At 41.7% G+C, this 12247-nt stretch overlaps 3 protein-coding genes across 3 annotated transcripts; 2 read left to right on the top strand and 1 right to left on the bottom strand.

The window, feature by feature from the left end:
* Window positions 1–251: 251 nt before the first annotated feature.
* Window positions 252–4155, top strand: Cbr-sca-1 (the record flags this gene model as incomplete). The annotated part of the gene is made up of 6 exons (XM_045243752.1): window positions 252–284; window positions 336–417; window positions 518–732; window positions 1165–3415; window positions 3463–3827; window positions 3856–4155. The coding sequence occupies 6 exons, from the start codon at window positions 252–254 to the stop codon at window positions 4153–4155; spliced, it is 3246 nt and encodes a 1081-aa protein (XP_045096441.1).
* A 635-nt stretch (window positions 4156–4790) lies between these two features.
* On the top strand, window positions 4791–7106 carry Cbr-enu-3 (the record flags this gene model as incomplete). Its single annotated transcript, XM_045243750.1, has 5 exons — window positions 4791–4880; window positions 5816–6052; window positions 6096–6616; window positions 6670–6727; window positions 6771–7106. 5 exons carry the CDS (start codon window positions 4791–4793, stop codon window positions 7104–7106), a joined length of 1242 nt encoding a protein of 413 aa, XP_045096442.1.
* A 2108-nt stretch (window positions 7107–9214) lies between these two features.
* Cbr-klp-7 lies at window positions 9215–11867 on the bottom strand (the record flags this gene model as incomplete). The annotated part of the gene is made up of 7 exons (XM_045243749.1): window positions 9215–9343; window positions 9400–9934; window positions 9984–10198; window positions 10245–10491; window positions 10539–11325; window positions 11381–11585; window positions 11754–11867. 7 exons carry the CDS (start codon window positions 11865–11867, stop codon window positions 9215–9217), a joined length of 2232 nt encoding a protein of 743 aa, XP_045096443.1.
* Window positions 11868–12247: the final 380 nt, after the last annotated feature.

Below are 12247 nucleotides of genomic sequence, written 5' to 3'. Positions count from 1 at the left end.
CTCGTTATTTCTCGCTGTAAAGAGATGTTTTTATTTTCATTCTACTTTACACACCCAGGCCCTGCCTCTGGCATCGCATCAGTAGGCACGGGCTGCTCGGGCTCCTGCCACCGACGGTCCTTCTTCTTCTTCTTCATGCCTCATCTTTTTTCTTATCATTCTTGCGTTATTTCTTCTTTTCTGCCAGCAGCCACACTTACTCAAATTCTACCTTTTTCAGAAGACACAACTACTTGGGTTACAGCCTCAACATGGAGGACGCGCATTCCAAAGACGCCGATGAGGTAAGGCTATTCATATTTCAGTCTCACGGATTCTAATTTAAATTGTGCCAGGTGTGCAAGTTCTTCGGAACTGGTCCGGAAGGATTGTCGGAGCAGCAAGTAGAAACGCTGAGGAAGAAATATGGAGAGAATGGTGAGTTTTGATGAAAGGAAAATTAACAAAATAACTTATATATAACGTTTCTTTTAATGTTTTAATATTGGACAACATTATATGCATCTATCTGTTTCAGAAATGCCCGCCGAAGAAGGAAAGTCCCTATGGGAACTCATCCTTGAGCAATTCGATGATCTCCTAGTCAAGATTCTCCTCCTCGCCGCCATCATCTCATTCGTCCTTGCCCTCTTTGAAGAACATGAAGATCAAACAGAAGCCGTAACGGCATTCGTAGAACCATTCGTCATTCTCCTTATCCTTATTGCCAATGCTACCGTCGGAGTGTGGCAGGTAAGCAAAAAAAAACAACAAATCACGAGTGAGAACGCTGCACAGTTGTGTTCTATGTTATAGATCAATCGGGGAAGAACTGGGAAATAATGTCTTTTTGACTTGTTTTTGGGTTGATCGCGAGAGATAGGGAAGACCCAACAGCGACAAGAAAATAGTGTAACGGGCGGTCCGAAGAGGAAAGGAAGAAAAAATGCTCTTTGGGCCAAGTTTTAAAAAGAGAAGAAATTGATGCAGAGAGCTATGTGCGTCATGAGCAGGGCATTCGCGTACGCGAAACTTGATTTTGAGAGAGAAAAAGGGATCTATGAGGGAGTGGCAAATGGCGCGAGAAAAGTGATGGATGAGGTCTTTCAATTGTGACCCCCGATTAAATTAGTCGCCAATTAGCGAGATGTGAAAAACCACAAATTATCATGTTCGATTTTCCAGGAACGAAATGCCGAGTCTGCCATCGAAGCTCTCAAGGAATACGAACCAGAAATGGCCAAAGTTATCCGTTCTGGACATCACGGCATTCAGATGATCCGTGCCAGAGAACTCGTTCCAGGAGATCTCGTTGAAGTTTCAGGTAACATCTCGATAATGAATGAATGTAATAATAACTGTTTTCTTTCAGTCGGAGACAAAATCCCAGCCGATCTCCGTCTCGTGAAAATCTACTCCACCACCATCCGTATTGATCAATCCATCCTGACCGGAGAGTCTGTTTCTGTCATCAAGCACACCGACTCCGTACCAGATCCACGCGCTGTCAACCAAGACAAGAAGAACTGTCTTTTCTCTGGAACTAATGTTGCTTCCGGAAAGGCTCGCGGAATCGTTTTCGGAACTGGTTTGAACACTGAGATCGGAAAGATTCGTACTGAAATGGCCGAGACTGAGAACGACAAGACCCCACTTCAACAAAAGTTGGACGAATTCGGAGAGCAGCTTTCTAAAGTTATCTCTGTGATTTGTGTTGCTGTTTGGGCTATCAACATCGGACATTTCAACGATCCAGCTCACGGAGGATCCTGGGTCAAGGGAGCCATTTACTACTTCAAGATTGCTGTCGCTCTTGCCGTCGCTGCTATTCCAGAAGGACTTCCAGCTGTTATCACCACCTGTCTTGCTCTTGGAACTCGTCGTATGGCTAAGAAGAACGCTATCGTCAGATCACTTCCATCTGTTGAAACCCTCGGATGCACATCAGTAATCTGCTCTGATAAGACCGGAACTCTCACCACCAACCAAATGTCCGTGTCCAAGATGTTCATCGCTGGAAAGGACACGAAAGGAGACCACATCGACTTTACCGAGTTCGCTATCTCTGGATCCACATACGAGCCAGTTGGAAAGATCACCCACAATGGACGTGAAATCAACCCAGGATCTGGTGGAGACTACGAATCGCTGATTGAATTGTCTATGATCTGTGCTATGTGCAACGATTCTTCTGTTGATTACAATGAGTCGAAGAAGCAATACGAGAAGGTCGGAGAAGCAACAGAAACCGCGCTCATCGTTCTTGCCGAAAAGTTGAACGTTTTCAATACATCGAAGGCTGGACTTTCGCCAAAAGAGCTTGGAGGAGTCTGCAATCGTGTCATCCAACAAAAGTGGAAGAAGGAATTCACTCTTGAATTCTCTCGTGATCGTAAATCTATGTCTGCCTACTGTCTCCCAGCCTCCGGAGGAAATGGAGCTAAGATGTTTGTTAAGGGAGCCCCAGAAGGAGTTCTTGGAAGATGCACCCACGTCAGAGTGAATGGACAAAGAGTTCCACTCACCCCAGCCATGACCCAAAAAATTGTTGATCAGTGCGTTCAATATGGAACTGGAAGAGACACTCTTCGTTGCCTCGCTCTCGGAACCATTGACTCCCCAGTCGCCGTTAGCAGCATGAATCTCGAGGACTCCACTCAATTCGTGAAGTACGAGCAAGAAATCACATTCGTCGGAGTCGTTGGAATGCTTGACCCCCCAAGAACTGAGGTTATGGATTCCATCAAGGCTTGCAACCACGCCGGAATCCGTGTCATCATGATCACCGGAGACAACAAGAATACTGCTGAAGCCATCGGAAGAAGAATTGGTCTTTTCGGAGAAAACGAGGACACCACTGGAAAGGCTTACACTGGACGCGAATTCGATGATCTTCCACCAGAGCAACAATCGGAGGCTTGCCGTAGAGCTAAGCTTTTCGCCCGTGTCGAGCCATCCCACAAGTCCAAGATTGTCGACATTTTGCAATCCCACGGAGAAATCACTGCTATGACCGGAGACGGAGTCAATGACGCTCCAGCTTTGAAGAAGGCCGAAATTGGAATTGCTATGGGATCCGGAACTGCTGTCGCCAAATCTGCATCTGAAATGGTTCTTGCGGACGATAACTTTGCTTCCATTGTATCCGCTGTCGAAGAAGGACGTGCCATCTACAACAACATGAAACAGTTCATCAGATATCTTATCTCTTCCAACGTCGGAGAAGTCGTTTCCATCTTCATGGTCGCCGCACTCGGAATTCCAGAAGCCCTTATCCCAGTTCAACTCCTTTGGGTTAACTTGGTCACTGACGGTCTTCCAGCTACTGCCCTTGGATTCAACCCACCAGATCTTGACATCATGGACAGACACCCACGTTCAGCTAATGACGGACTCATCTCCGGATGGCTCTTCTTCAGATACCTCGCCGTCGGAAGTATGTTTTGGAAAAAAAGCTTCAGTATTAAACAATATAAATTTCAGCGTATGTCGGAGTTGCCACCGTTGGAGCTTCTATGTGGTGGTTCCTTTTGTACGAGGATGGACCACAAATCACCTATTATCAGCTTACCCATTGGATGAGATGCGAAATCGAGCCAGATAACTTTGCCGATCTTGACTGTGCTGTGTTCGAAGATAACCATCCAAACGCCATGGCCTTATCTGTTCTTGTCACCATCGAAATGCTCAACGCCATCAACTCCCTTTCCGAGAATCAGTCTCTCTTCGTGATGCCACCATGGAAGAACATCTGGCTCATGGCTGCTATCACCCTTTCCATGTCTCTCCATTTCGTCATTCTCTACGTTGACATCATGGCCACCATCTTCCAGGTTTGTTTTTTGAACGTCGACAAATAGCAGTCAACTTTTTCAGATCACTCCACTCAACTTGGTCGAATGGATCGCCGTGTTGAAGATCTCATTGCCAGTGCTTCTTCTTGATGAAATTCTCAAGTTCATCGCCAGAAATTACATCGATGGTAAGCCGGAAACAACAGGAGCAAAGGCGCGAAGCGCCCTTTCGTTGCTTGCCTGGGTGTCCGTTACTCTTGCGTATTTCGCATGGATGTTAGGCCCGTACGCCGAGCTCATCAACCATGCTCTGGTCGGCCCATCCGTCGACCCGTCGAAATTTGACCCGGTTGTCGCTGACAAGTTGCATAACGAATTGTGATTGTTTCTATCTAACCTCCCTCTCAAATACTTGTGATGAATTTTTTTCTTCTTTCCTCTAATCGTTTTCCGATGGGCCTTCTCATTTTGCAGTGTGTGAACTGAACCATAATCCTTCGTGTAAACCCTACTTTATAGGATTTTTCCCATTGCTCATTGTACTCGTCAGTCCAAATTCCAAAGACCCCTATTGTATGTCAGATTCCCTATTCAGCTTCCCCTTTTTTTCATACCAATTACGGTCACCAATCTTTTCATGAGTTTAGCCAATTCAGAAAATCTCTCTTTTCCCCTTCGTTTAACCCCCCATTTTCTCATGTTTTTTCTAAATGATTGTTTTTGTTTTTTCCTATTCTATGTCTACCTTCTTGTCCTCTGAAATTCTATGTCTTCCCACAATAATTTATTATTATCTAAATTTGTTGCGTGTGAAAAGGATTTCACAGAATAAAAGTGATCCTATAATATACCAATCTTTGCCGAATGTCTCTTTTCCTAACCCATTTTATCCGATTGTTGTTCAGGAACTTGTCTTCTTCTTTTTACCGAATGGTGTGAAGTCGTTTTCAGCAAAATAACACTCGTCCGTCAGTGGAAAGGATCAGAACCAGCTTGGGATTGTCTCATTTGGGATTCATGTTAAAAATTGGTTTCATTTTTCAGTTGAACCCCAATCCAAGGACAAGCGCGACTAAATCAAAGGAAGAGGGATCTCACTCGATCAGAGTGAGCAACCACTACTTCCCGCCTGTTCGCCATCATCATCTCATTCTTCTTCTTTCATCATTTTTTGTCTCTCTTTCTCATTTTACCTTTTTCTTCTTCTTCTTTTAGTGCGATCGTTTCGTTTTCGAAACAAACTCGAAATCGGAAAGATCTCTTTTAGAGAGCGTCCCGATTCATCTCCTTTTTGCTCAACTTTAATTCTACTTTTTTGCTCTTCTTTTTGTTGACGGTGATCAAATACTTTTTCTTGTTAGAATTTTATACATTTCCTTTAGGATTATTGCAAAAAGCTTCTAAATTCGTGTACTTTCCTTTCTCAAAATTCTTCTTCGATTGTAATTTGTTTGTTCTTCTACTTCTCAGTGTGTCAATGGAATAAAAATCTTTAAAATCATAGAAAACATTTATTTGGGTGAAAAATTGATTGAAAAAACAATTTAGTTTTCAAGAAACCACGTCACACGAAAGCTTTGGAATAGTCAGTTTCAAACTTCAACTACATAATTCTTAAGAAATAGTAATAATTCAAAATGACCTTAAATGCAATATTCTTCATATCAAATGTTATTCTAACATGTTTTGTTCAAAGTCAAAAGGTTTCTTTGAATAGAGAAGAACAGGAAATGAGTCAATTATTCAGATAAAAAATTCAACTCTGAAACCTACTACTGTAACGGCGGCACCTCCTATTACAGCGGCACCTCAGAGTGGAACTTGCAGTGTATGCCTTTTTAGTTTTTCAAAATAGGTCCCACAACTACAACTACCGTCACCTAAAAATAACATTTTCCGTATTTATTATCTCGATTTTTTCCGTTTTCAGTCCAGAGATAAAAAGGTTTTTAGGTTACGATAGTTGTCGTTGTGGGACCTTCGGCCATTGCTCCCATTTTTTCCGGAATAATAGTTTCATACGGCCAAAACTCAATTTTCAGCCTACATGTGCGTACTGTCTGAATATTCCAAAATTCACTCATAATTATATTGGAGTTTCCATTTTGATTTGTTTCATAGTTGGACAAACTATCCACTACTTCTACCTAGAAGAAAAGAAAGGGCGAGCATTGAAAAGAGCCACAGAAGATGATAGTAAGCCGGCGCAAGAGCCAGAACAGGTGAAAGAAGAAAAGGATAGACGAGAGAAGCTGGCTTATGGAATATCGACTAATTCGGTACTTTCGAATTATCGTTTCTCATATTCATTGCCGTTTTTAGTATATAGTAGAAGAAGGGAAAACGCCAGCTGGACGAGTGACAACAGTTTTAGAAAAACGTCGAGCGTTGGCTCCGCCCATCACACCTGCCTATGGAGCAGCTTCGATGAATGCGTTGTATGAGAGTCGAACGAAAACAGTGCAAAAAGAAGAGGCAATGATATGTCAGGTACAAGTGACAGTTGATAAATGGGGTAGAGGTGCTGAACTGATTTCTTTGATCAATGATACAGATATCTCTCCATCTTTGGTGACAGCTGAAGAAAAAGCAAAATATGCAATGGAATTGGTTCAACAACATGTGGAAAAGATGACAGAACAGAAAGTTTTTCTTCATGGTTATCTAGAAGATCGAACACGATTGTTGAGTGGATCCGAGAATTTGGAGTCGGAGATTTTCAGCGAAGTTCGACTAGAACTGAAACTGGAAATGACAGCTCCAGTTCATTTGCTCCTGAGTGTGTTCTCTGCGAAAATCGAACCAAAAATTGAAAAGACAGCGCCACCGGCTCGAATTTCAGAGTATGTCTTTTCGAATCTCAAAAGATCAGATTCTGAACTTTGATGTTTTATAGGCTCACTTCTGTCCCGAACAAGGAAGCACAAAATGTTCCACATACACCAAGATCTTTTGTAAGAGGGATTATAAAAGTTGAAAGTCAAAATTAATTTTCAGAAAAAAGGAAAATCAGCAGTTTCTAGTCTGGAAGAAAAACAGCAAGGATCGAGTTCCCGTCCAGTGAAAGTCACAATTCCGAGTCCTGACAAAATAGAAAGAAGAGGTTCTTCGAAACGAAAAACTGGGAAGAAAACTAGTGATTTGTCTGATTTGGCCCCTCTCCAACAAGTTCAACAGGGACAATTGGCTACGGAGAAACAGCGGACACCGAAGGATTCACCGATGCCAAGCACACCAGAAAAACCATCCTCTGGGCAGATGCCGTTGGTGCAGAAGAAGAAGAAAAAGGAATCACCATTTGGTCAAGATGGATCGAATTCGCTCCCTAGCTGACTATTGAACTACTGAATTTTCTACTTCTTACTAAGGAAACTTTTCTGTGTGTGTGTCTGTGCGTGTGTTCGTCTGTCTCACAAGGGAGGTGTTTTCAGATCAGCTTTGAGAATTTCTTGAAAATTGGTACACATATACTTTCGGATATGGTGAATAACAAGATAATTTTTTTTCGTGCCCCTCGGTACCTAGAAGCTGGAAAAATGCGTCTGAAATTTTCACTGGATGTTCATCGTTGCGGCTTTCGAGCGCCCCCCCCCTTTCTTATACAAATTGGGGAAGCAGGGAAGAACAGCGAAGTGTGGTGTAGTGGTGACACAGGTCCTGGGCGATGATGCGCATAAAGGACCCGATCCATATGCGATCCTCTGGAAGTCCGTTTGACACATATCGCGAACAATGAGCTGCGATGAGTCTCATATGTGTGCGATACGGGAGAGGCTGAATCGAGTGTTCCGAATGCGCGCGTATCCTAGATGGATTCTAGGTGGGTGGGCGATGTGTGCGATATGGGTCTGATACGGTAGGCCGACTACAACACTCCGAAATCCCGGATGCGCGCATTGTTTACCGTAAATCCACACCGGCAACTTTGTCAATTTTTCGTCAATTCGAGCCTACATTTCTGGTTTTCGATTATTCCTTCGACGTTTTTTGTGAAAAAGAGTTATGACAGACTAAAAAATCGCTCAATTCTTGCAGAAACATGTCTTTCACTCGTTAATTGCTGAGTTTTTCGCCAAAATAGGTGATATTGAGATTTTTTTATTTCACTTTGTAATTATTGTAAAAATCGTATTTTCAGGTGGAATAAAAGGTAAGTTGGTAAGTATACAATAATTACAAAGTGTAAATTATAAAAATTTTCAATTGTTCATGCAATTTCAAAAAAAGTGAAAGTGAGACATATTTTTTGAACAAATGACTGTTTTTTCAAATCATCCGATGTATCTGGAAGAAAAATTGACAAAAACCTGGAAAACTCTTGAAAAACCTGAAAAAAAAAGTGAAAACGAGCGAAAAAATTTTAAAAGTTTGAATTCGCGCGCTTTTACTCACCGGGCGGCCTAGAAAAAACCTCGTCCCTAAGGGCTTTCAGCGTATTTTTCGATGCGTTTTTCTCGATGAAGGAATTTTTTGAATTTTTTCTTTATTTTTATGTCAATCTACATGCATTTATGCACATTTTGATGCAATAAAAAATTTCACCATACACCACCTTTAAAATTATAAATTATAAATTTTCTTTTTCTTTTTTAAATTCTCAATTTTTCACTTTGATTCTTTTCATTCTCTTTTTTTTAATTCTCAATTTTTCACTTTGTTTCTTTTCACTCTCAATTTTCTTTTTCTTTTTTTAATTCTCAATTTTTCACTTTGATTCTTTTCATTCTCATTTTTCTTTTTCTTTTTTTAATTCTCAATTTTTCACTTTGATTCTTTTCATTCTCATTTTTTTCTTTTTTTAAATTCTCAATTTTTCAAGAATATTTTTTGGAACCAAGAAGGACAAAAAACAGTCGCAGACAGATATTTTATTCGGGTTAATAAGTAGATAGAGAGAAAATAAAAATTGAATCCAAAATGAAGCAGATTCTGACTGCTTTTGGTGCGATTTCAAATGACCAGATATTTTAATGAGAAAATGGGAATAAAACAGGAGGTTTCTGTTGAAAAGAGAGGGGAATGACTTGTGAACCGGCCACGACACGAGTTGCCATTTCTGACAATAATCCTTCGTTTGAAAATTCCAATTTGATGACTGATGAAATTCATCACTAATTTTATAATTACATCTGTTCTATCATTCTAGAAATTATCTATTCAAATACATAGATGATTGCTTTCAAATTATTCATTTTAAAAGGAAGCCATAAATGTGTGAAACTGCGTAGCTGTGCGCACAACAAACAGCAGATCAGAATCGCCATACATAAAAATAGAACCCGTAAATTATTCACAAAGAAAAATTGGCTCACTTGGGATAAATTAAAATAAATAAGCGATGGGGATAAGACAGGGTTCAAATAGAAAAGCATGAGGTTGTGAATAAAAAGGAGTGTTACATGAAGTGGGTAGACGAAATTAAAGTGCGTGTAGATGAAATATCAAACATTTTCAACAGCGGCACGAGTGTTCGAGATGATTTGGGCTAGTTGATCGAGTTTTGCGAGACACTCGGCTTTCTGTGCAGCACTGGCTTCATTGGACAAAGCAGAAATCGATTCGCGAGATAGCTGAAATTATTTTTTTTTGGTTTTGAATAAATGAAATAATAAAAATTTCAAAATACTTTTTCGGTCATTTCTTTGAGATTCCGCAAATGATCCACTGCTAAACGCCGATGTTCTAGCTTTTCCGTTTCCAAGTCATATTCATCGTCGGATTTATCGAGGCACGGTGGAATGAATAGTTCTTCGTCACGAATTGGAGTCGCTTCACCACTTCCATCGGTTCCCATCTCTTTGACACTAGAAAAACAAATAATTGCATCAATTACAACAATGCTTACTAACCGATCCGCGTAACGGAGAGTGTTGAGAGTGTGATCACTGGACGAGATTCCAGGCGATATCATTGAAATCATCACTGTACGCGACTTCTCACCAATAAAACTGTCTCTTAAAACCATCGTCAACTTGGACTGCCTGAACGGAACATGGGAACTATTGCGAGCCATTCCTCGAATGCATTCCTTCAAAGCCAGAAGGGATTGATTGATGTTAGCTCCCTCTTTTCTTGTATCGCGATCACATTCTCGTGTGTCTTGTCCTCGTTCGTTTCCAGCCAAGTCAATCAAAGAGAACTTGCCCCACACTTTCTTTCCTCTGCAAAACGGTTGATTGATCTATTTAATAGTAAACTTAGAAAGCGTACTGTCGGAGAATAATCTGGAAAATTGCATGGGAACGCGATGAGTTGGCATTGGCTGAAGTGGTTCCAGCAGTACGAACAAGTGTTCCCTTATTGATGAGCTCCAGAACATCACCCTCGTTCATAGCTTGTTCCTCTTTCAATCCCACAACTTGTACTTTTTGCATTTTGTCCTCCAAAACTCTCAGCTCGGCCTTTTCGTTGAGTAAATCAAACGTCTGAAAAAACATTAAAGATAATCAATAGCTTCGAGATATCACACACCTTAGTTCCATAAATCTCGAAAAATGCACAGTGCACAGAAAGATCTTTTCGGCGGTACTGAGGCTGCTCGAGCATTCGAAAGACGTCTCTCGCTGTCAACGCATAAATTCCCATTGCAGCGTTCTGTTTCTTGCCCGAAAAGTCACCGCCCATTGTGTGTGTTTTTCCAGACCCGGTTTGACCATAGGCGAAACATGTGGCATTTCCGTTATCGAAGATTGTCTTCACAAGCGGAGCAGCAGTGAAACTGAAATTCCGAAATTTGGAAGAAGCCCAAGACAAAAATCATAATACCGATAAACGAGTTCATTGTTCGCATACTCATCGAAAGAGTAGTCAAATCGGAACTTCTGATTGTCTAGATACTTGGTCAAATCGACACGTGTCTGCGGCTGATGAAGAATTGTAATATCTCGAGACGGAATAGTGATAACATCGACTTCATTCTTCGTAAACTCCTTCTTATTCAGCGGCCGTTTTCGAACACAAACCGAAATACGGTTCTCATTCACGCTGTCGAACATACCGAGCGGACGATAGTCAATCTGAAAACACGATGTGATTTTAATTGCCCCTTTTCGATACGATACCTGTGCTCTGTAATTGCGAATCATTTCGGCAAAAGCGAAATTTGCATTTGAAGGTGAAACTTCCTGTTGAGGATAAGATCTCGGAACATTCTTGGGAGACGGAACACGAGCAACCGGTGATGGAGCTCTTGGTGCATTCATAATGACAGGAGGTGGTGCTGGAGCTGCTACAGGCTGTGGAGCCACAGAGCGTCTGGAAAGTTTCGGAACTTCAACTGGGGCTGGAGGTGCAGCGACCACAGATTGGTTAGCTGTGGAACGAGTCGTCTTCGGAGGAGCAGGCACGGCAAATCTCTCAGCTTTTGGAGATGCTGCACGTCGTGTCGGAGCGGGCTTTTCCGTTGGCGATGGTGCTCGTCTAGCCGGTACTGGCTTCTCTGTCGGAGATGGAGCACGTCTGGCTGGAGCGGGCTTTTCAGGTGGTGATGATGATCGGATAGGAACATTTTGCATGAAGATTCCGGATTGACGCTTGTTGTTGACTGCAGCATCTGAAATATTTAACTCATATTCACATGCCCCTAATATTCTCTTTTCTCCACTGACTATTTTTCAGATGATCCAACAAAAACGTATCTTCATCTTCTAGCAACATATTCTGCATAGTATTGTTCATTCTATTCACTGCCGTAGATGTTTGAAGCGTTTTTTGTGGTGGTGGTGGTTGTGGAGGAGCAGGTTTAGGTGTTTGCAAAGTGGGATTCAGCTTGAGCAGTTCGTCCAACGATGATTCTTTTCCTTTTGTCTCACCCTGGAAACATGAAGAGTACAAAACCACATTTTTCACAGTGACGCGGATGAATGAAATGCATGATTTTTGGTTGCGGTCATAAAAAATGCATGGCTTTCTGGTGAGCTTCCTTAGCAGAAGAGAATGGCTAGCATGCTAACGAATTATAGACTTCCCACACACACTCACCTTTTCGTACCATTCAACCATGAATCGACCGTTTGACTTGACTTCTGCAATGACTGCCCCGTGTATTCGGCCGTCACTCCGTTTGATCTCTACATGCATACCGACCGCAATCATTTTACCTGAAATTAATAAATGGATTTGTTAAATAGAGCGGAAACAATGGATCGAGAAATTAAGGATTATCAGAAACAGAGTAGAAGACTAGGGATGTTATGAAATGTCGGACTGGGGGATTGCTGGAGAAATTGGCGCGAAAATTGCGTTCGAAAGAAGAGAAGAAAACGGATGGAAAATGGAAAGTAGGGAGCGGAGAAACGCAGACAAGGCGACCGCTCGATGGACAGAGAATGTACGGGAGTCTGGACACACAAAGGAGTGCTTCTGCTAACGGCTTATTGGGAAGACGGAAATAGTTCTCTTGTAGCTTCGAATTTTGATTGTTTTAATTTATTTAGACCTTTTTAGCAAGGGAAAAATGCAACTTGTCCTAAAAA

Source organism: Caenorhabditis briggsae (genome assembly GCF_000004555.2).
Source record: "Caenorhabditis briggsae complete genome, chrIII, whole genome shotgun sequence".
Lineage (NCBI taxonomy): Eukaryota > Metazoa > Nematoda > Chromadorea > Rhabditida > Rhabditidae > Caenorhabditis > Caenorhabditis briggsae.
The sequence above is the reverse complement of the archived record's forward strand: the minus strand, read 5'-3'. Positions and strand labels throughout refer to the sequence as shown.